Below are 25,039 nucleotides of genomic sequence, written 5' to 3'. Positions count from 1 at the left end.
TATATATTTTTTAAATTTTAATTGACAAAAGTTTGCTTGACAAGAAAAAAGAATTCCAACATTACACATTTGAATATACGAATATATTGAAAGGTCTCTTAAGCCGACACCGACGGAGCTAACAGTTTTATCCAGTTTACAGAACTTGCTTGGTATTGTTACCTTATAAGAGAACGGCTGACTATTGTAAATCGAAATCCTTCTAAAACCATATAGCCACATACTCTATAGGTATCGCTATTCGATATAATAACTGTAGTTTTTTTTAAAACGGTTTCTTCGTAACAGCGTATGGCCACATATTCTATAGGTATCGCTATTCGATATAATAACTGTAGTTTATTTTGAAACGGTTTCTTCGTAACAGCATATGATCACATATTATATTAGTATTGTTGCCTGATATTAAAATGGTAGGTTGTTTTAAATCGGGTTCTTCATGATAGCATATAGTCACATATTCTATTCATGTTGCCCTGTATGAAAATAATAGACTATTTTAAATCCCCTTAAGAGTATAAAGTAAACATACATGTTATTCATATTACTATCCCGCGTAAGAACTGTAGATTATTTTAAACTGGATTCTGATTAATAATATATGTATGGTCTGAGGACTGTTTTCATCCATATTTAATGTATATTTTAAATATATATTTCCCTTGTTTCTACTATAATATGCTAATCTCTTTAACTGAATTATTTTGAACTGCAAATTAACTGCTATAAAATGTAAATTTCTTCAACAGAATTGTTTTTGATTATAAATTAAAGTTGGACTTTATATAGATTTTATTAATATTTCTTAGGTTTATAAGACACTTTTAAGCTGTGATGCAATAAAGATATATATTACTTCGCTGTGAAATAAAATACTGTGTCTTTAAAAGACTCCACAAGCATCCACGCTTACATTCTACATTCCAGGCTATTAGGACAACCAAGTGGTTGTCTAAATGGAATGAATGGATTCCAGGCCATTCATTCTTTCTCACAAGGACGCAACTAGCATGTCTTTTGTGCAGATTATAACGCAACCGGAAGAGATCTTCTGTACGCAACATAAGTCTAACTAAATACAGCGGATAGCGTATCTTACATGAGAGCTTAATTGTCATGCGCTCTGAAGTTCCAAGTTGTAGACTAAGAGAAACAATTACATTATAAATAAATACATAAACATTATGTATTATTTATTACATTATAAATACATAAACAATAACATTAATTTTAATCTACATTAATTTTATTAATATAATTTATTTATTTAGAATTTGTATTCAAATTCATTCAGTCAATATTATTTCATATTTAAAAATGTTAATGCTTGAGAGGCTGCGGTTATATCTTGTCGATCGTGAGATTTTTTAGAAAGAAAAATTTATTAAATCCACTTGACACCAACAATTTAAGTTCAACACACGCTGCTTTCGACATCATGTGAATTCTATTACATTCTTCCCTCCACCCACCAACAACCGCAACAACAAAAAATGAAAGAAATATTTAAATTTGTTGTTGTATTGTGCTCACGTTTTTGGTGCCTGCTATGGTTTTAAAATCTATGCCAACAAAGTTATATTAAACAAAATTTGAATTCTCAAATTATGTTAACAAAAAGAGAAATAAAAAGGTATAAAAAATAAGACGAGAAAGCTATTATTCAAATCTGCAAGTCGGTAGTGATGTCAAACTTTATTTGTCTGCATTGGTTACCCGTTACTTTTGCTATAAGTATTCCTTGCTGAAGTTTCGGTATTTAAAATTTGTCATATTTTTTTTTGAGAAATGAAGAGCTTACAGACCAAATATCAAAGATAAACAAATTTTATATAAAAGTATATTTTAGTTTATTTGTAGTTAATAAAAATTTCGTTCAATTCTAAATATAATTATGTTAAAATAAAACATATGAAGATAAATTTACATTTTTTATTATTAAATATTTTAATAAAATATAAACTGTTTTTAGATATAAATAATAAATTATAGTTTTTTAATTTCTATTTAAATTGACCAATTAGCCTGTTAATAAATTATTATAATAATTTGGTCATAAATAAAAGAATAAAATTTTTTATTAAATATTTTTTATTCGCATTATACTATTTATTTTAAAAACAATTATTATCATACTGTGACTAAGAATTTGTTTGAAAGTAATCAATGCTACCACTTGTAGAAAAACTTTCACATTGCTTTAATTTACTTATAAAACCTAATCAGATTGTACTATGTTCAGACACACCTTAATTTCGTGTTAATCTCAGCAAAATTAAGTTGTTTTTTCCATAAAAAAAAAATTCAACATGAAAGTTAGAACGATATTAATTAAAATAACTTTAATTTCGTTGAAACGAATACTATGTTCACCCACATTTTAATTCGCAAAAATCTTAATTTCATCTTTGTTTCAGCGAAGTTGTGTTTTCCATAAAAAATTCAGTTTGCAGGTTAGAACGAAATTAATTAAAATAATTTTAATTTCATTGAAATGAAAGCTGAAATTAAGGGAAATTTCAAATGCAATTATGCGAAAGATAAATTATAGATAAATATCAAGCAAAATATAAGTTGAGTTAAGGACAAAGTAACAATTATTTTTAAAAACAGCTGACTTTAATAAAATCGGGAAAATATTTTGAAAGTAGTGCAAATTTTTACATTAGAGCAGTATGAACACTTTTCAAATTAACTTAATTTTATTTTAACGATGTTAATGAAATTTGGCTGTCTAAACATAGTATAAGGTTAAAGTTAAAGAGGCCTTGTACACCAAGACCCATTTCACCTCAAATATTGACCCATTGTGCTACCACGATTTAGCGTTGGTCATACATAGACCGGCTTGACCGCCATTGTCAGCATACACATAACGCTAAAAGGCCAGACTCCAGACATTCAAGTAAAAGTAAACTAACCTGACAGATGCAAAACTATTTTTATTTTTTATTTTATTAAGAGCTCTGTCAGGTCGTTGAAAGAAGGTAGCCCGACACGTTTAAGAGATTTCTAATTTTCTATTTGTTAAAGATGCGCAGTGACAAAGAAGGTGGAACACGCATTCCTTCTACTTTTCAGAGGCACATCCATAACAAATGCCATTGTAAGGTAGATTTACTCTCAGAAGGTACTATTCTCAGCATGCGGTGTCCTGTCAGCAGCTGATTGGTATGTTTCTTATATAGTCTGATAGGAATCATTATTTACGCATAAAGTCTACTACTAACAACTATTTCGCGCGAAAAATTGACATAAAATTTCATACAAGAAAACTATAGACTATAGAAAGTCTATAATGTCAAAATTTTGTAAAACTTAACTAGATTTAAGGGGCACCGCAGACAATCAATTTGTAGAATCCAACATCTATATTGAGTCAGTTATTCACATATATTTCTAGGCGAGCACGCAGAATGTAAATGAATTGCTAAACAAATAATCAATTTATTTTGATTTTTTTCGTGCAAATAGCTTTTAATAAGTCAATGAATAGTGTATATATGTAAGCTTATTGCGTATTTATGTGAATATGAGTTAGACACTGTCGTGCGTAATATTGAAACCGGGCATTGAAATCAATGCAATGAATGTAATCGATTAATTTATATAAATCAAAATATACCATAAATACATATTTTTTGTGTTAAGCATTTTGACTGTCTGTGTTGTTGTTAACAGTTGAAGTAACGAGTATTTTTTTGGATACCGAATACGTAATACAGATAGTTACATTTTTGTTATCTTAATTTGACAGCAACAACGATACGCGGGCTTTTTGTATAGTTGCTTAGCTGCACGTGTTCGTTGCGATTGGCGCGGTGTTCGTAAATTTAGTTGATTGATTTCTAGTGTTGGTTTGTTTTGTTTGTGACGTTTTGTATATTATTTGAAATATATGAATATGTATTGAAAAAATATTAATAAATATTTTTATTCTGCAGCTTATTAATGTTTTAAATAATATTTTTAACACAATATTTTGCTTATCAATGGAAATGATGCGGCGCGAGTGTGGCGTAAACAATATTTAACACTGCACCTCGTATTCTCAATTCGGTGTTGACGTTACGTACGACGAGCGGCCATAACGTCAACAGTTGTAACGAAAGTGCGGTCGGTAATCACATAACATATTCATTGTTAATGATAACCTGCAGCTGTGGGATTGCATTACATTTGACTTGACCTTCCTCCACGCACTGATATTCACAATTTGCACAAATAACTGCAAAAAAGCAGGCTTTTGGCAATATTTGTCAACGTTCGATTAATTAGTGTATCACAACGGCTTGCCGAGGTGGTGTTAAACTTTCAATTACAATAAAGTGTAATATTATTTTTGTGACAATATGGTCATATTACGTTATTATACCTTTGATAATTGGGAGGTGGAGCGTATGCACAAAGTATTTGATCAATTGAGAGAGGTAAATAAAGAATTCATCCCGCTTAATAATTAGATAAAGCTTCCATTTTTTTATATATATATATATATATTAATAATTAAATGCAGCTTCTATATATATATCTATATATATATTAATAATTAAATGCAGCTTCTATATATATATATATATATATATATATTATTTCCCACATAAATAACAATATAACAATAATATATATAACACAACATATATATTATAAATATTACATTCAATTATATATATGGTATACAGTCAAACTTCCATAACTCGAATTACCATTTTGCAAAGAAAAGGTGCGACTTATGGAGACTTCGAGCTAAAGAATTTTTTTGTTATTGTATGTTATATGCTCTCTAAACCCTGTTGCACTCTATTTCGTTCGAGTTATAGAAAATACGAGTTATAGAAGTTTGAGTTATGGAATATATATATACATATATATGACTGAATATATTTATACATATGTTGACTGAATATATATATATATATATGCTATATATTATTATATATTACAGTGAAATCTTTTTTGTAAACTGACTTTTATTTGTTTAAGTGTAATGTTCGCCTAAATAAGGTAAATTTGTAAACTTAGTCTTACGAATATTCAATTTGTGTTAGAAAAATTATCCACCGAAAAGATATATCCGCTTAATAGGGCTGTCCGTCCGTTTGAAAAGTTTTCATTATATATACAATATAAATTAAATTAAATTAATATTTTTCTTTTTGAACATTAAATAAATACTTTTGAAGATTTAATTAAACTATATACGTATACTAATATTTACGTGTGTAAACCAATTACTTATCACAAAGAATCTTATCTTTTATAGACATCTGCCCAAACTTTTGCTGTATATCTCATATTGTACGTACTTTTAATTGTCTCGTTCTGTACGCAAAAGTGACCTGTAGCCACACTAAGGTGACAAGATATTTCAACTGCCACAAGTTACATTTAAAACCCTTATTTTATATTTCTGACATATTCTTTCCATTTACTGAGTAAATTGAGCTAAGGAGATTTGGTGAGAAGGCCTTTTATTCTAATATTAATTAGGTGAATATATATTCATGTGAAAACCAATTTCTTATTATGAATAAACTCATATTATTGATATGTGTGTAGACTGTAGCACTTATAGTAATTGTTACTGTTATTCAACCAGTAAACCAGCTAACCAGTAAACATCTCAAATGACGACTGGCGGCGGGACTTAATCCGAGTTGCTCTGGAAACCATCCCAAATAAGCGACATGATAAGATGATTCACTTCGCACAAAAATCGGAGCCAAGCTGATCCATTTTTTTGTCACACCAACAACACAGTTGTTGACTTACAGCTTAAATCCTACCTCCAGCTTAGTGATATTATTCTACGTCATATTAAACTTCTGACATACGATCACTTTGATAATAAAATAAATATTCGATATTATATATATTGTTTATATTTACAGATTAATGCGGACATTGACAGTTTGTCAATGGAAAAGTGTTTTCATATTGAGATAGCACTTGATATTGCACTATGGAATGACAAATATGATAAAGCATTACGTTGGTTACTGAAACAGCCACAAAGTGTAGATCACCTCAAACGTCAATCCGCGTTATGCCTTCAATCTGCAGATCGCGAACTCCTCATTGAAATTGGGCCGCGATTTAACTTTTGTACAGCATTTTCCACAAATTGTTTAAATATATGCCACAATATTGGAATGAAACAAATAACGCGTTTGGAATCGTCAATGCGTTATCTTATTGGTTTCAAAGAGAAATGTCCTAAGGATATTGTTGCAAAAATTATTGACTATTTAAGCGATCGAATGACCGAATGTTGTTACACTGCTGAAAATATGCCCAAAAAAACGTTCGATGAGAGACTACCAAAATCTCTGACATCATGGTATTTTGTGCCGGTACTGGAGCAAGGCCGCAAAGCATTGGAGGAAGTTAATGTTAAATTGGGATTAGCTTTTGGAGAATGGGATTTAGATTATTATAATAATTTGTTTACAAAAGTCTTAAAGCGCAATCCCACTACCGTTGAGCTATTTGATTGTGCACAAAGCAATAGTGAACATTCCCGGCATTGGTTTTTCCGTGGTAAAATGATTATTGATGGCGAAGAGAAACCAAAATCATTAATACGCATGATAATGGACACTCAAGCACACACCTATCCAAATAACACAATTAAATTTAGTGATAATAGTAGTGCAATAACTGGTTTCGAGCATTTACAAATAAGACCACAGAGTTTTGATGGACCCGATAAGGTTGAAATATGCTCAACCAAGTCTGATTTGATTTTTACAGCTGAGACGCATAATATGCCTACGGCAGTTGCGCCATTTAGTGGTGCTACAACTGGTACTGGTGGACGTATAAGGTATGTCTATACATGTACTATTAACTCATTTAAGCCTTGGTTAAGATTTGTCCACTCTCAACTTTTATTAATCATTTCTGACTCTATATTTTATGTTATTGTGAATCGCCAGAATTTGACAACCGATTTTAGTAAATTTTAATATTCTAAATCATTTCTTTCATTACGCTTTATATTCATATAGTTTCGTTTTTAAGATATCGAGCTTTAAAGTTGCATGGAAAGTTTTACATGGAAAACACCAAACGCCATCTGACGCGAATTTTGTATACTAGTTCTACTTGTTAGTGTAATAAATATAAAATGTTTAGTTTTTTATATATATACCGGGCTTAGGTCGTTTATTTAACACATAGGTTTATAAAAATGTTTTTTTAAAACAATTAAAAAATTTTTACACTTTTTTCCAACTGTGTTAAATGTTTAAATTTATTTAATTTTTATACAAAAATTATATTAATACAAATATTTCGGTCTACATCGTAGACCATCTTCAGTGTATACACTGTATATGTTTAAATTTATTTAATTTTTGTATAAAAATTAAATAAATTTAAACATTTAACACAGTTGGAAAAAAGTGTAAAAATTTTTTAATTGTTTTAAAAAAACATTTTTATAAACCTATGTGTTAAATAAACGACCTAAGCCCGGTATATATATAAAAAACTAATTAAATATCGGTCGTAATACCAATTTTATAAAATGTTTAAAAATTTCAATATCGATATCTCAATAACCAAGTATATTTTAATATAAAGGATAGTGGAAAAAGTTGCTCAGAATATATATAATATAGTTTAACACAAACTGTTGTCATAGATAGATAGAGATAGATAGAGAAGAAGAGAGGGCATGAAAGAGAGAGTGAAAGAGAAAGAGAGAGAGAGAGCATGAGAGAGAGAGAGCATGAGAGAGAGAGCATGACAGAGAGAGCAGGAGGGAGAGAGCATGAGAGAGAGAGAGAGAGTGGAAGAGAATGAGAGAAAAAGAAATATTAAGAGAGAGAGTGAGAGAGAAAGAGAGTGAGAGAGAGAAAGAGGGAGTGAGAAAGAGAGATTGCAAACAAGCAAGCGAGCGATAGCGAACGGCAAAGAAAGAGAGAGAGAAGGACGAACGAATAAAACAGCCTACCATATTTAATTTCAATATAAAATCATATTCTTTTTGAGAATCAAGTTTTTTTATTTATATTTTATTGTTTTTTTTTATAAAAAAAATTTATTTTTTTTGCAGAGATGTACAAGGTGTAGGACGCGGTGGCAGACCTATAGCCGGTACTGCAGGATATTGTGTCGGATGTTTGAACATACCACGTAAGTGACGTATGCTGTTAATATAAAGATAACTCTGCTGTATTTATTCTTATAAATGGTTTTATAAAAATACTATTTTTAATTACTGGTATTTATTACTTTTTCATTATAAAAAATCTCTCTTCACGGAACTTGTATTAAAAATATATGTATATAATATTATTTATATATATTATTTATATATATTATTTATATATATTATTTATATATATTATTTATATATATTATTTATATATATTATTTATATATATTATTTGTATATATAACTTTTTTTTTTTGTAGATTACCCACAACACCATGAGAATAACAACTTTACCTATCCAGCTTCTTTTGCTGAACCTCTGAAAGTACTAATCGATGCTAGTAATGGCGCATCCGATTATGGTAACAAATTTGGCGAGCCAGTTATTTCAGGATTTGTGACCTCTTATGGGATTATGAATGCGCAAGGTGAACGTGATGAGTACGTGAAGCCCATTATGTTTAGTGGTGGTTTGGGTACCATGGATGCTTCTATGACTGCTAAAATTAATCCTCAACGTGGTATGTAGATAAGCATAATAATTTCTTAAATATATTAAAATTAATTTCAAAGCACATTGCTTAATTTGTGTTAGTTATGAGCTTTAGGTACTAATTACATTAAATACAGTAAAAACTCTTCTATATACGCACTTCTTGTGTGGGTACTTTCTATAATCAATTTATTTTTTCATAATCTGATTTACTCTGACTTAAGAAGAAAGTAGCGCTACGTGTTTTCTCAATAGAGTTTTTACTGTATTTTTGAAAAAATAAACATTTGTTTTTTAAAATTTTTTCTATAATATATCTAAAAACGACCTTATTCTCTGTTTTTTTTCATTTATATTAAAATTATTATGCTTAACAACTCTTAACAACTCTTTCACTAAATTGAGGTTTTTAATAAGGTATGTTGCTGGCTAAAATTGGTGGACCAGTTTATCGCATTGGCGTTGGTGGTGGTGCAGCGAGTTCAGTTGAAATACAGGGTTCAAATGATACAGATTTGGATTTTAATGCTGTGCAACGTGGTGATGCAGAAATGGAAAATAAGGTGAACCGTGTGGTGCGTGCCTGTATTGAAATGGGTGAAAAAAATCCTATACTAGCCATACATGATCAGGTATGTATTGATATTCCTAAACAACTTCCTTCTTGTACTTATATTTAATTTTATGAAAATAGGGTGCAGGTGGAAATGGTAATGTATTAAAAGAACTTGTAGAACCTGGTTTCGCTGGTGCTATAATTTTTTCAAAAGAATTTCAACTTGGAGATCCTACAATAACTGCGCTCGAGCTATGGGGTGCTGAATATCAAGAAAATAATGCTATACTATGTAAAGCAGAGGATCGCAAAATGTTAGAACGGATTTGTGAACGTGAACGATGTCCAATTAATTTTGTTGGTATTGTAACTGGTGATGGACGTGTGTCTTTGGTAGAGAGTGAAGCAGATTTTGAACGTGCTTTAAAAACAAACGATCCCACGGAATTCGGTCCAATGCCATTTGACTTACATTTGGAACATGTTTTAGGTGATATGCCTAAACGTGAATATGAATTGGAAAGCAAGTTAGTGAAACTATTGCCATTGAAATTCGAACCGTTTTTTGATTATGTTGAGAGCTTGGCAAGAGTTTTAACCTTGGTTACTGTAGGCAGTAAACGTTTTCTAACTAATAAAGTAGATCGTTGTGTGACTGGCTTAATAGTACAACAACAATGTGTTGGACCATTGCATACACCAGTTGCTGATTACGGGCTAACTCTTGTTTCGCATTTTGGAACAGAGGGTATTGCTACATCAATCGGTACACAACCAATTAAAGGTAATTCATTTTAAGAGATAGAAAGCTACTTAAACTTCTGTTAAGGTGAAATTAAAGTCTATAGTTATTGTTTAACTAATTTTGCTGAGTTTGGTTAATCCTAAGAAGTTACGATATGCTTAAAATGAATGGTTTACTGTTATTCAATTGCATTAACAAAAATATTTAATTGTTAGGTTTGCTGGATGCTGCTGCAATGGCACGTATGTCTGTAGCAGAGGCACTATCCAACTTGGTCTTCGTGAAGATAACAGACTTGTCAAATGTTAAATGCTCTGGCAATTGGATGTGGGCTGCTAAATTACCAGGTGAAGGAGCAAAAATGTTTAATGCTTGCGAAGAAATGTGTGCTATTATGAAGGATCTAAATATAGCTGTTGATGGCGGAAAGGATTCATTATCGATGGCAGCTAAAGTAAGCGGTGACACAGTGAAATCGCCTGGCACTTTAGTAATTTCAACATACGCACCATGTCCGGATGTCACACTTCGAATAACACCTGATCTGAAAGGACCTTCCATGCGTAAGCAAACAAGCCTTTTGTGGATAAACATAGAAGGCAAATTCCGTTTGGGTGCTTCTGCATTAGCTCAAGTCTATATGCAACAAGGGAATGAATGCCCGACGTTGCAGCGTACAAAAACCTTAAAGAATGCTTTTAATAAAACGCAATTATTATTAGCAGAACGTAAATTACTTGCTGGACATGATATCAGCGATGGCGGTTTGCTGGTGTGTGTTTTGGAAATGGCTTTCGCTGGCATTGCTGGCGTTGAGTTGGATTTAACGGATGTTATAACCGAAATAGATTTAAATAATGTAGATAAATCTGCTGTCAGTATGCCAGAATTTGCTATTTTATTCGCTGAAGAATGCGGTTGGGTTGTAGAAGTTGAGGATTCAATATTAGCTGAGGTGCAAAACGAATATATGTGCGCGAAAGTTCCAACCTATATAATTGGAAAGACTACGCAATATGGCTTAGATGCAGATGTATGCGTTAAGTCTAAAGGAAATGTGTTGTTACAGAACAGTGTCCGAAATTTGTGTAAACAATGGGAATGTACCAGTTATCAATTGGAAAAATTGCAGGCAGATGCAAGCTGCGTTACTGAAGAATATAGATCGCTAACTTATCGTAGAGGACCCACATATTCATGTTCAGTTGATTTAGCTGCAGAGCTTAAGCTAAAACGTAGCGGAAGTATAGTACGTGTGGCTGTGCTACGTGAAGAAGGTGTTAATAGTGATCGAGAAATGATGGCTTGTTTGCTAAAAGCAAATTTTGAAGTTCATGATGTAACTATGAGTGATCTATTAAGTGGTAAGAACTGCTTTTGTTATAAAATTATATGGTATTCAATAAAGAAGAAATATGTATATTGCGAAAGCTTTGTTGAACGGGTGTTTTCAAATATAAACATCACTCTTTACCGTGCACTATTATTATTCCCAAGTTTCCATTTTTAATATAAAGTACGTTTTTAACCTGTCAGCTTCATTAAAATAGAATTGTGTGACCTTACTGCGGATCTACGACCCACGATTTCGTCCATCTGTTTTCATATCCTGATGCATTTTTCTCCATTGTAGTGTCTAGGTTTCCTCGACTTGATTCAGGTTACCTTTAATTAAAATTCCACTCATCCATAACCCACTCTTATTCCCAAACAATCCTCTCATCTTTTACACCTCTCTTACCCAACAATACTCTAACCCATGAATTCGTTTTTATAATTCCTTTCATGTTATCTGCCATGTAAGTCTCCACGGGCTACTGAAACAAAATTCCAGGTCCTGTCGGTGTGCGCTTAAGAAAGCTTTTACTGTATTTCAACATTGTATATTTTTTTATATATACAAATATTAGACAAGATATGGGGTTTCGAAGAAAACAGAATCAGAAGGACAACTTGGCCGGGTCTATGTTCCGGAGGCACCTTGTCAATTTCAACGATTAAGTGCCGTTTTACACCCTCCATAGGAATTTAACAAGCAGGTCCCAGTTTGTTACAACAACAAGAAGAACAATTGGAGTCATATAAGAGTTTTATCGCTTGTGTGATCAAGGGTTCGATTCTTACGTTATTCGAAAACATCCTGTATCTTCATTTGTTTATATAATAAATATTTTATTTATTTTATATATATTTATATAAATGTTTTGATATGTTTTTCTTACAGGTAAAACTACTTTAAGCAATTATCGCGGCTTAGTGTTTCCAGGTGGTTTCAGTTATGCGGATACATTGGGTTCTGCGAAAGGTTGGGCTGGGAATATTATGTTTAGCGATGTGTTAAAACCACAATTTCGTGCATTTAAAGAACGAGAAGATGTTTTTTCGTTGGGCGTTTGTAATGGTTGCCAATTGATGACATTAATCGGTTGGGTGGGTGATGTAGAACGACATCTTTATACAAATGACGATACTGATATATCCGACGTTGCTTTAATGCATAATAAATCTGAACGGTTTGAATGCCGTTGGAGCAGTTTACTTATAAATAAGCAAACAAAATCCATTATGCTGCGTAAATTAGCGGGCTCCACATTAGGTTGCTGGGTAGCTCATGGTGAGGGACAATTTGTTTTCCGCAATCTAAATATATTAGATGTGTTGGTAAACACAGGAGCGGTTGCAATGTATTATGTTGACGATGACGGAAGGCCAACTGAAAGTTATCCAATGAATCCAAATGGCAGCTCTAATGGCATAGCTGGTTTATGTTCTGAAGACGGCCGCCATTTAGCTATAATGCCACATCCAGAACGTTGTAGTGATATGCATCTGTGGCCATATGTACCACCTAACTTTAATGTAGCAACGAAAGAAAGTCCATGGCAATTAATGTTCAACAATGCTTATGACTGGTGCCAAGAGGAGACGGAACGTGATGAATAGAGCATTTATATTTATGTGTTTCAAACACTTTTTACGAATATCATACATTTTTTATAGAAATAAAATCTTTAAAATATATTAATAAGTAATTACATAGTGATTATATATAATAATAAATAAACAAAAAAAAATTATGAACAATATTATTTATTTAAAAATTAATTCTAAAAATAATGTAAATTACAATAAATTACAAATTTTTGTACAAAGATTACATATATATATCTAACAATAACAAAAGTATTATACATAAAACAGTCTTGCGGGTCAATTCGAAATCTTCAACAAACATTTAAGATAGTTATCTTTAGCACCAGGTACATTCAAATACTTTGAGTTCCAATCATGCTCGTTGATATGCAACACCTTATAACCCATCATTTCAAGATGCTTTATTTTTAGTAATTCCGGACCACGTAGTGTAGTTAGATCATTTTCACAAAATGAGTCCAATTTAAGCAACAATATAGCTACCCTGTAAGCAGTTATATATAAAAAAACAAACAAATTTATAAATTAAATTAAATTACTTGGTTATACGATCCAATAATGTGGACTCAACCGGTGCTGGTATGAGTTGCTTGTCCTTATCAAAATGTATAACAAAGTCTATCTGAAAGAATAAGATAATAAGAATATTAACTTTTCATAAAGATAAATAGGAAATTATATATTATTTTATCGTTTACGTGTGCGTATTTGATTGTTAACAGATATTATTTATTACTTATATTTTTCTTTCTATTTACATTTAAGAAACAGCTTCGGAGAATGGTATTCGTCTACAAATAATGATTTTTAAAGATTGGATCTCACAATCTCAGTATTTATGATATATGTCTATTAACCGATTTTTCTTTTCGTTGTGAAACGTTACTTTGGGTCGCCATATATATATATATATATATATATGTATATCACCCCTTGGCTACTCCTAACCAACTTAAGAATAAATAGGGTACCAGCTCTTAACGGAGCGGAGCACTGCGACCATGGTTGATCTTTTGTGCTGCTGTCTTACTAAGTTCACTTCATACTGAGTTTAGTTCTCATTGAGTTCAGTTCTTACTAAATGCAATTCTCACTAAGTTCAGTTCTTACTAGATTCAGTTCTCACTGAGTCCAGTTATCGCTATGTAGTTCCGAATTTAGTTCTTATTGAGTTCAGTTCCCACTGAGTTATCTGAGTTCAACTCACACTGAGTTTATCACTGAGTTGACCTATTACTAATATATTTCAATTCAATTAAATCATATAAATGGATAAAGTTAGTTAGTAGTTTTTAATAAATGTCCGTAAGATTTTAATGAGGAAGAGTAGGGAAGAGGTATATATAAACCATCATCCTGGATCCAGACGGAGAAACCTGGCCACTTCAATGGGGTGAGTCCAAAGGTTAATTGGACGAAGATTTGTGAGAAGAGCTGCAGTTAGGGCACACATTGTGGATGGAGTCTGAGCTGCTCATAAGTAAGCAAATACAAACTTTGGTTTCTATGTTACTATATACATCCCTATATTCTATATACTATATACATACAACTAATACTGTATTTCACAGTTCAACTAAAGGTTGGAACAGTTACCTTGGAAAGGTAGCATCCTTTTCCATATTACGGTTTTCTCTATTATTTATAAATGCATTATTGCTCGTTTGATTTGGGAGTGCAGTAATATATTAATAATAATGTTATACAAAATATTTTAACTTCTCACCTGATATCCATAAGGCGTTATGTGATTACAACGAAGATATTTATTGTCTTTCAGTAATTTTTTAAGTAATTCTCGTACATCTTCACTAAAATTACTTTGTATCGGTTGTTCTATTAAAAAATAAAAGAAAAAACAAATTAATACGTATATAGTATAAAGCTGTAATAGCGTTTACTTCTGCTTAGGTGTGCTTCTAGATAATTTTGTTGAAACCAAGGAACATTAGCTTCAGGAAAATCCAAGCATACCGTGCGATTCAGCTGCATCACTAAATTAAGTACACGTTCTGGATATGTAGCCTTAAAAATAAATAATTTTTGTATGTATTAATAATAAAAATAAATAGTCACAAAAAAAAAAAAATTAATGTACATGAACACTTTTGATTTATTCAAAAAGTATTAATTTAACATTCATTGCTTATTCCATTCCCTTCAAAGTCGATCGTCTTTGATATTGTGCATATAGGTTATATTAGATTTTTATGGTGATCGTAAGGCCCATTCGTTTTAAATGTTAGCGTATAAAACTCAAAGTTTAAGTTTTAATTTTCGTTACTTCTACAGTTTAAAAAACACGTCTTGAACTCGTTCTGTAGTTTGGCCTTTATCTCATCCGTAGTTTTGTATAATATTATGTACGTCCTACTTCGAGTGTATTTTTACCCCATGTCTGGGGTGTACAGTGCTTCCAAAATTACAGTGATGTTATATTACTTTTCGTAAGAAACTGTTACAAAAAACAAGTCTATTTCTCAAATCTCGGCACCTTTTACCGGATTGTCTTATGCAAATTACTTCGAATTTTTAGGTAGTATATGCAATTGTTTGTACGACTAGTCTGCAAAACATCGTAATGAACTATTCCATATATATATGCCATACATCAGTATATATATTATATAGTACATATAGTATATAGGATTATTATATAGGAAATATTTTTATACTATATAAAAATATATTTTATGATTTTATCCTATACAAAAATCTGTTCAAAATAGCTGCCTTTACTAAAATCCGTTATCAGAATAGTGGTCTTTACTTAAGTTACATTTTACAAGATCATCGACAGTTCACCTTGAAACTTGAAGTTTAAAGAGTCAGTACGTTAAAGCTATAAATAAATTCTGATTTTTGTATGAGTGAGAGTGTCATTTTAAATGCATTTAATATATGTATTACAATATGTATTACAACAGTTTCGATAGACTATGATCACGTTTTGTTTAAACTGATATACATACCTTTGAATAGCACATTTGTATCTCATTTTCTATACGTTGAATGAATTTCACACAAAACACTCTATTGATAAGTTGCTCAGGAATTGCTTTATAAAAGCAAAGCGCTAAGCATGTCTGTACAATGGATATACCACTCATATGCTCAAAGTCTCTGAAAAATTAAAACAACAGATCATTAAATGGCTTTTAAGTTTTAGATTATAAGATATGAAATTTTAAATAATAATACTTTAACAATTGTACAAGCACGTAATAGTGGCTCTATAGGTTGTGCTCAAAGTTCATTTGCGCTAAAACAATCGAACTTTGACAGTTTGAAATGACACTGTTAATATAGGTATCAGGACATCATAATATGCAATAGATGTAAATTCCCATAGTTACAAAATATATCATAATAGACTTAATGAGTAAAGTCTATTAATTGAGTAAAGGAGTTTATTGTGAGTAAAGCTAGGTTATTTGTTAATTTAAGCGAGCAAGGCCATCAAAATTTACTTATTACAGATAAATAGATTTTAAATATTTAATGTTACATAAAAAAAATTAACAATTGAAAATAAATATAATTAATTAATACAATTAGTCTATAACTGGTTTATGATTTCGTGTTAATGTTGCACAACAAGTGAACTTGTTAATGAAATTTTAGAGCAAATTAACAAAACTGCAAGGTCGAAGATGCAAGTCAAGTGTGACTTTAGGTCACACTGACTCTATGCTTCAAATTTGGCAGGGCAAGAGTTCAACCCTTGGTTGAACTTTGCAGTGTCAAAAAATTATTTACAAATAATCAAATACTAGAAATATTTCCATAAAACCACTGATGTTGGGTATTTGGAAATACTCGGAACAGCTATATAGTCATTCAAAAATTAAATTAATTAATTAAAAATTACATTTTGTTGTTGTAATTTACTTTTGTTCAAAATACCTCTCTGTTAAAACAATAGTTTTCATTGAGAAACATGGTTTCTTTCATCATAAATTATATTACCAGTTGTTCACGCACCTCATTAGCATTGAAGCTGCATATTCAAATAGGGTTAAGGTTTTTGGTGTATAGCCCAAATGGTAGCAGCATGTTAAAAGTTTTTCAACCGTGTCGGCAGTTACATACTCATAGTTCTTTTCTACATAGTTACACATGGCATCCAATAATTCTGGTATTATAAAATTTGAGGTAGTTAAATTTATTGTTATATCACGTATTAGACGAGAGTTCAAATCGCTTAAATCGACTTCTTTATATTTATTAAGTGCGTTGTGGTATGTAACGGAATTTTTGAGCTCTGAAATAAAATTAAATATTAATAAATGAATTAAATTCATTAATAAAAATTAATCAGAAAGTTATATATATATATTAGAAATCGGTAATTTTGCTGTCCTTTTGCTTTTCTCCAGGTGTCGAATTAAATTTTTCGCTTTATATCTAACCACAACAAAAAAAGCTAAGTTAAAATCAATCAGACAAACATTTGTTTTTTTGAATACGATCAAAAGATGGCACTACAGTTACTTGATGACCAGACCTATTCATATTATATTTTAAGACGAAATTCTGAAATGTAAAATAATTATAGAAAAAGTATATAAAGATAGCTCTCTAACAACAATTATCTATAACTGCAGTATATACAAATTCCTATGTATATGATTATCCCATTTTTATTAGTTAGAACTCTATAAAATTGTACAGTAAATCAGTGTTTACTTTTTTTTGTCATATGGACTATTTTTCGCTTTTCCTGGACTGATACAATTTTTGGACGCCCAGGACGCGGCTTAGATATTAAAATTCCGGTTTCTTTAAAGTTGTTCACTACGCGGTGGATTGACGAATACATTTTTCTTAGAGTTTCATCATTTTTTCGGAAACTTTTTATATATATCCATAGTTTAATAATTATTTTTCGTTTGTACACACTATTTTTTCCTCATCGATTCAATACTTTGAAACATTAATTAATCACTGAGCTCGTTAAACGTTCAATTTTAATGTTAAAGAATATAAAGTGAGTAAAAATAAAAACAAATTGCTACAAAATTAAACAAACAGAAGCGATTAAAGCTGTTTGAGCGTTTAACATTATTATAAAAATTGCTCGAGTATTGTAACACTTTTAAGCACTGCTTTACTGATGTGCAGGTACTATAAGCACATTCTTCCCAAAAACTTTAATATATAGAATAACATAGAATATAGAATAATCATAATTTGAAAGCTTACTTTTATATGATCCAAGTGAACGAACGATTGTGTTAAGTTCTGGTACAGTTAATTTATCCTCTTTGCTGAGATGCCTTTCGGCACAAGCTGTTAACACATTGGTAATTGTGTCCAACTGCAAATCAAGCAGGGTCGGTATGTAAAAGCGAAATCTACATATATAAAATGTATGTCCGTTATTGTAGAATATATATTTATATGTTTTTATATTAACCTTAATTCTGAAGCGATTTGTATGCCACGACTGAGTAATAGACAGTCATTTATAGTAAACTGTTCAGCCATAGATAGAATTTTCGATATTATAACATTGGGAAATTTTTTCCAACATAATTCTGTATGACCATAAGCTATTACAAAAGCAGCCAGACGTGCAAATTTGTTTGGTAACCGCCCATTTATACTATTTTCAATAGCATCCATTGATAATTGACTTAAATGTCTTTCGAGAGGTGTGTAACGATATGTTCCACCCAAATTATTATTAAAGTTCATATAACGATGGCAATGGCGTAAAAATACTAAATCCTCATTTCGTTCTTGTTGAATCTGTTCCAACACCGTAGACCAATAAAGATCACAAAGCTTAACATCAGCAATTTTTAAACCGCGTAATATTGTAAAGAAATTACTACTGGCATTATAATCAGACCAATTTTCTCTAACAACTACCATTTTCCTAAATAGTTTAGTAAGCTCTTCACGTTTTTTTAGTTCTGCAAATGGCATAAAGCATGCAAATGCTGATATATTTGTTGAAGGTAACTTTTCGGTAGCTTTCATTAGTGGGTCTGCCACACTAGCTGGTTCATGATGATGGTGAAATGCTCGACATAAAAACTTTATTTCGTTTTCATTCATTTGCGGTATACTTGTGTGGAGCATATGCATTATATCGCGTATCAAAACAGAATTCTGCTGTGACCATATACTCATATTTAGCATATTTGTCAATTTCAGCAACGATTTCACAGTGGTAGAATTTAAGGTGCCTATCAACAACATTTCACGGACTTTTGACTTAAATTTGTCCAGCATATCCTTAGTAACCAGTGCGTGCAAATTGAGAAAACATATCGATAGTAATCGCACATCTTCTTCCGTTACACAATTTTGTAAATGAGCGTTAATGTGCCACATAAAATGCTGACAAACAGTTGGCACGTGAAATTCCCTACCGGTGTTTATGCCTACCACCAAACGTGAAAGTGCACAAAGCGGTATAGGCGCCCTTGCAAATTTTACATTTTCAAGCGAGTTACATAGAAGTTCACGCATTGTAGTATGTGTATTTTCTGCACCCAATTTGCGTAAGTAAAGATATGAACAACTCAGTTCAATTTCGTTTAGGTTTGGTATGTATTTTTGCAGTCCCTCCAGTATATGCGACATTAAATTCATAAAATACACTTGATTATTAGGTAGGCATCTTGTGTTTTTAAAAAGCGTCCACAATATAAGGATGCTTTGAACGTAGTGGCGACTTTTAAATTCGTGTTTCTGTTGCAAAAGTTCTTCCAGCAACTAGCGAAAAAATAAGCTTTATTATTTATATATTAATGAATATGTTAATACCTCTTGTTCACTTTGACAATGATTAAGTTTATTTTGCAGTACATCAGGATTTGGATAAATCAATGCCTTAAGCATTGTATTTGTCAAGTCAGAGTCTAGATCAACAAATACATCCAAATATGAACTTTTTGTAGGCAGAATGGTGTCGCTGTGTTCTACTGGAACATTAGTTTGACAATAAAAACGTTTAGTATCACAGACTGCAGTTACATTGTGAATTTGATTTTTGAAAAGATTTTTATATCCTCGATTAAGGTCGCATGTAGTCCTATTCAAACTTGAAGCACAGGCTGCATACAGTGTTAACTGTCTTCTTTGTAAAATGCGCAATATAATTCTTATTTGCTTGTTGGGGAAAACTGTGCAATTCATCTTGCCTTCATTTACTTAACTTTATTATTTTTATATAATTTAATTTGTACGTGCTAATTTGTATAAACATGACGAATCCCGCCACATTTAATGATTTTTGTGCTCGGCATTAATTAAATCAGCTGTGTTGAGCTCTCAATGCAGTTTACATTTATTATAATTTGCTGTCAAAACACATACATTTGTGTTCAATTGCGAACTACAACAAAATGACACAATGAACACATTTTTGTGTTAATTTTTTGTTATAAATGTTTCACAAAATTGTTTATAAATAAACATTAATTAATAAGTTTAAAAATATGCAAGATATAAGTAACTTTCGTGTTATATCTTGCATAAATTTGTAGTGCCTGCACTGAACACACCGTTGACAGAGAGTAGATGTCATCTGTCATTATACTTCTTCATTGTTCTTCCAGCTGCTTGCCATTGTTGTATTTGTTGTGTTTTATTAAACCAATACACTCAAAAATTGTCTCCTATATTTGGGCTTGGGTATTGTCTGTAGTTTTGCCTTTGCCACCTTTATTGTGTATTGCTTTTGTTTTACATAAATTTGAAATGAACACGATTGAACCACTGGAAAGTAGTACAAAATTAACTGACAAAGTTACGTCAAAAAATGCTAGCACTATTTCACTGGACACAGATTCGAAATCAAGTTCCGGCGGCTCGAAACAGGGTGCGGAAGGCGTTTCACCCAGAGACACACCCTTTGTTTACCTTGACGGCGAGGAAGATCAAGATCAAAAGAACGATGTCACTTATGTGTGTCCATATCGTGGACCAGTATTTGGAGCACTCACAATAACAAATTATCGTTTATATTTTCGTTCATTACCAATGCGAGATCAGGAGCCACCAGTAGTTGTTGATGTACCACTAGGTGTGATAGCACGCGTGGAGAAAATTGGTGGAGCTACATCAAGAGGTGAAAATTCATATGGTATTGAAATATTTTGTAAAGATATGCGTAATTTACGTTTTGCACACAAACAACAAAACCATTCCCGCCGCACTGTTTTTGAGAAGCTACAGTCATACGCATTTCCATTGTCATTTAGTGGGCGACTTTTTGCTTTTGCACATTCTGCTGCAACTGGCTCACCACCAATAGCAACTGATAATGGATGGGCTGTATATGAACCTTTAGCTGAATTGCGTCGTCTTGGTGTACCAAATGATATGTGGAGAGCCACAAAAATAAATGAGGCCTATGCAGTGTGCGATAGTTATCCGGCTGTCTGGGCTGTACCAAAGGCTGCATCAGATGAGTTTTTACGACGTGTTGCACAATTTCGTTCACGTTGTCGACTGCCAGTTTTGTCGTGGATGCATCCACGTTCGCAGGCCACAATAACACGTTGCTCTCAACCATTGGTGGGTGTGGGTGGCAAACGTAATGCAGATGATGAGTTGTATATTAGTTTTATAATGGAAGCAAATGCACAATCTGATAAATTAGCTATAATGGATGCACGACCCAGTGCTAATGCAATAGCTAATAAAGCTAAAGGCGGTGGTTATGAATCCGAAGAGGCATACAAAAACGTTGAGATACACTTTTTAGATATACACAATATACATGTGATGCGAGAAAGCTTACGAAAGGTGAAAGAAGCATGTTATCCAACTATAGATGATTCAAAATGGTTATCTTCGATTGATAATAGTCTCTGGTTGAAACATATAAAGTGTATATTGGCTGGTGCTGTTCGTATAGTCGATAAAGTTGAAACAATGAGTACATCTGTTGTGGTGCATTGTTCCGATGGTTGGGATCGTACAGCGCAACTTACAGCGTTAGCAATGTTATTATTAGATCCATATTATCGAACTTTGCGTGGATTTGAGGTGCTCATTGAAAAGGAATGGCTTTCGTTTGGACATAAATTTCAGCAGCGCATCGGACACGGTGATAATCGTCATTCCGATGCAGATCGGTCGCCAGTATTTTTGCAATTTATCGATTGTGTGTGGCAAGTTAGCGAGCAATTCAAAAACGCATTCGAATTTAATGAACATTTTCTTATCACAATTATTGATCATTTGTATTCCTGTCGCTTTGGAACATTTCTGTGCAATACAGAAGCTGAACGTGTTGGTGAAGGTAAGCCTTAAATTCAATATTAAATAGAACAAAAAAAAAAAACTAATCATATACACTATTCAAGCAGTGTATTTTTATGTTTTGTATATAGGAGGTATGTTAGACCATAAAAAACACATATACTTTTAACAGTTCAAGGAGTTGCATCAATGTTTTTATGTCCCTTATAATGTAGTGATGACAAAGAAAATTCCATAAAGTATAGATAATCAGCATCAGTTTAATGAGTTGTATCAATGTAGTTATGACCTTCATCTCCTCCAGTGTTTGTATTAATATAAGCAACTTTTTGGTAAATTTTCAAGCTTAAGGAATGATATTTTAGTTCTGGAGGAAATTCGTTATATATATAATTAATATCCATACTTACCATATGAATTGAATGAATACAACTAAGGATCAGCTTTCCTTATATCATATTCTAATCGGAATATTTATCCTGTAATTCATTACTGTTTCCTGCTCTACAGGTTCTATCGATTATATAATTATTATATTCTACAAATACATTTGTTTAAATTAAATTGTATATATAGTTATAATGCAATGGCACATCATTATTGATACATCATTCTTTCAAAGTTTTGGCAGAAATTTATTGTATTTTAATTGTCTGTAGAGCACATAGTACTTTTAGTCGTATAAGCATCACTATCAACTGACAGAAAAATAGATACAACAGCAAGGTTCTAAAGAGGCCGTATCTACGTCCATAAACCAGTCTCTTTACAATGACAATAACAAAAGAATAAAAACTAAGACAGTTGCAGTTGACCATTAGATACAATCTCTATCCATTCTCATAGTAAAATATGCTTTTGAAAACCAGCTTTTGCAAGTTTACATGCTTCGCGGTTTTTGTTCTCTGATACTCATATAATCCTCTTCAAAAAATGTGTGACATTTTCTGGCTTTAAGTGTTGTGCGGTTATCAGAAAAGGGATAAGGGATATGGTCTTTGTATGGAGAACGAATTAACTACAGCGCCTTTACCTTGAAGACACTGCAATGATCTGAACCTTTGAAAGATTGAACATATTTCCAACTTTTATGTTGAAGGTTGTAAGCCAAACAATATACTTTTTTCAGGCTATTGTAGTCTGTACTAGGTATATTGTAGTGCCTGAAATTATTTTTACTTATACTAAAGTTAATTAAAGAGTTATATTTTTGTCGGTAAGCTTGAAAATAAATTTTTGCAAGTGCGGTTGCGGGAATTCTATAAACTGTCCTTGTTACATCCAAATTTGCAGTATTTTGGGATGATATTCATTTTTTATATATATTTCTTTTTAAAACATTATCTAAATTTTTCGTATCGGAGTTCTGAGAAAGAATAGTGTTATTCCAACTGGCATGTCTTAAATAATTAGTTTATTAGTTTTTATTAAATAGAATAATTAAAGGGAGTTGACTTCTTATAAAGAGTGCGTGATTTAAATTGAAAACCCAATTTAAGACTGATTGCACATTAACTTAAAGTTTCTGTGAATTCCTACAATTTTTGACGTTATAACGTTCATATAGGCTACTTATGAGATAGTCTATTTGTTCTATAGGATCGCTGTCTATGAAGTCCTTTTATTAACAAATTTATGTTTCAAAGATAAGCATTTTAAAGCATGTCTGTTACCAGTAGATATTATGTGAGCTGAATGAGGTCATTCTTCACATTTCAACGCGTAAATACGTTTCTTAATGTATCTGAAATACAATTATTTTTTATTTAGTTGAATACTTTTTCCAAATGGAATAATTAGTTTTGGTGTTGACGTTTGAGAGAAGTCTAGTTCCATAATAACTATATTAGGTGTTTATCATGTTTTATTACATTAACTTATAAATTAGATCTTATTGTATATAGTCAATAGTCATGAAACGAATTTTAAGCAATCAGTTCTATTAAGTGTAACATAATTTTGATATACTTGCTATATAAAAATATAAACTTCTCTCTTTACATTTTTAAATTAATTAAATTAAATTATTTTGTTTTTTTAAATTGCAGATTTAAAACATAAAACAGTATCGCTATGGACACATATAAATGGTTCTTTGGATCAATATTTAAATCCATTATATCCATCATTTTCGCAAGGTGCTAAAAATGTGATAAGACCAGTTGCTAGCATGCGTATTGTGAAATTATGGAAAGGGCTTTATTGCCGTTGGAACCCCAGTATGCGACCACAAAATAAAATTTATCAACGTACACGTGAGCTGCTTGCGTTGCAGGAACAGCTTGTGAAGCAAGTTAGAGATATGCGCCTCAGGGCACAAACCCGCCAATTAGCGCAGTCATTAACGCGTTTGGCCTCACCCATGCATTAAACAAACTAAAGATTATCATTAGAACTTTTTATATATTTAGATTTTTTGAAAAGTATTTCCAAATAATTGTTAGTGAATATATTTTTTATGGTAAAGAATTTTAGTAAAAAGAAAATTAGAATTTAAAATTTTTATTTTTATTATAGCGACAATTAGTTATTATATCGTATATACAAAGTACATACTGTATTTCATTTATATTAGCTTTGAAACTATTGGGAGACTCTAAATCACTTAAAATTATGCTTAAGTAATAAAATATATTTTGTTGTTTATAAAAACATATATTAATGAAAATACAATCAATATAGTTAATATATTTTATTATATAACTGTAATATATTAATATGAAACTTATTCTGTTATATCATTTATTTTTATACACAACATATTATAATATATATCGTATTATATTAATTTAAAAATGATATAAAATGTAATAATTTTTTAATGTATTTTAAAATGTAATTCATTTTATTATTTATAGATGCAATATATTATATAATAAATGAAGTTAAAAATTATGTTATAATTAAATATGATTTTTGATT

General features: G+C 31.3%; 3 protein-coding genes across 5 annotated transcripts; 2 read left to right on the top strand and 1 right to left on the bottom strand.

Moving 5' to 3' along the window:
- Window positions 1-3,766: 3,766 nt before the first annotated feature.
- Window positions 3,767-12,971, top strand: LOC119687351 (phosphoribosylformylglycinamidine synthase). 2 transcript variants are annotated; one of them, XM_038101638.1, is made up of 9 exons: window positions 3,767-3,853; window positions 3,945-4,430; window positions 5,892-6,826; window positions 8,063-8,142; window positions 8,425-8,685; window positions 9,075-9,289; window positions 9,352-9,997; window positions 10,174-11,322; window positions 12,183-12,971. In XM_038101638.1, the coding sequence occupies exons 2-9, from the start codon at window positions 4,353-4,355 to the stop codon at window positions 12,899-12,901; spliced, it is 4,083 nt and encodes a 1,360-aa protein (XP_037957566.1). In that variant the 5' UTR covers window positions 3,767-3,853; window positions 3,945-4,352; the 3' UTR covers window positions 12,902-12,971. The 2 variants fall into 2 exon arrangements, with proteins under 2 accessions (XP_037957566.1, XP_037957567.1); XM_038101639.1 differs by having other exon boundaries at window positions 3,769-3,857.
- Window positions 12,972-13,112: 141 nt separating this feature from the next.
- On the bottom strand, window positions 13,113-20,256 carry LOC119687277 (FAST kinase domain-containing protein 1, mitochondrial). 2 transcript variants are annotated; one of them, XM_038101539.1, is made up of 9 exons: window positions 19,673-20,256; window positions 18,312-19,621; window positions 18,098-18,249; window positions 16,877-17,156; window positions 15,865-16,015; window positions 14,794-14,917; window positions 14,619-14,728; window positions 13,432-13,514; window positions 13,113-13,376 (listed from the first exon to the last, which is right to left on the bottom strand). In XM_038101539.1, the coding sequence occupies exons 1-9, from the start codon at window positions 20,042-20,044 to the stop codon at window positions 13,169-13,171; spliced, it is 2,790 nt and encodes a 929-aa protein (XP_037957467.1). In that variant the 5' UTR covers window positions 20,045-20,256; the 3' UTR covers window positions 13,113-13,168. The 2 variants fall into 2 exon arrangements, with proteins under 2 accessions (XP_037957467.1, XP_037957468.1); XM_038101540.1 differs by having other exon boundaries at window positions 13,297-13,376; window positions 13,432-13,510.
- Window positions 20,257-20,356: 100 nt separating this feature from the next.
- On the top strand, window positions 20,357-24,540 carry LOC119687278 (myotubularin-related protein 2). The gene is made up of 2 exons (XM_038101541.1): window positions 20,357-22,157; window positions 24,166-24,540. The coding sequence occupies exons 1-2, from the start codon at window positions 20,429-20,431 to the stop codon at window positions 24,486-24,488; spliced, it is 2,052 nt and encodes a 683-aa protein (XP_037957469.1). The 5' UTR covers window positions 20,357-20,428; the 3' UTR covers window positions 24,489-24,540.
- The last annotated feature ends 499 nt before the right edge of the window (window positions 24,541-25,039 follow it).

The sequence above is a fragment of the Teleopsis dalmanni genome, chromosome X (genome assembly GCF_002237135.1).
Source record: "Teleopsis dalmanni isolate 2A chromosome X, ASM223713v2, whole genome shotgun sequence".
NCBI lineage: Eukaryota > Metazoa > Arthropoda > Insecta > Diptera > Diopsidae > Teleopsis > Teleopsis dalmanni.
The sequence above is the reverse complement of the archived record's forward strand: the minus strand, read 5'-3'. Positions and strand labels throughout refer to the sequence as shown.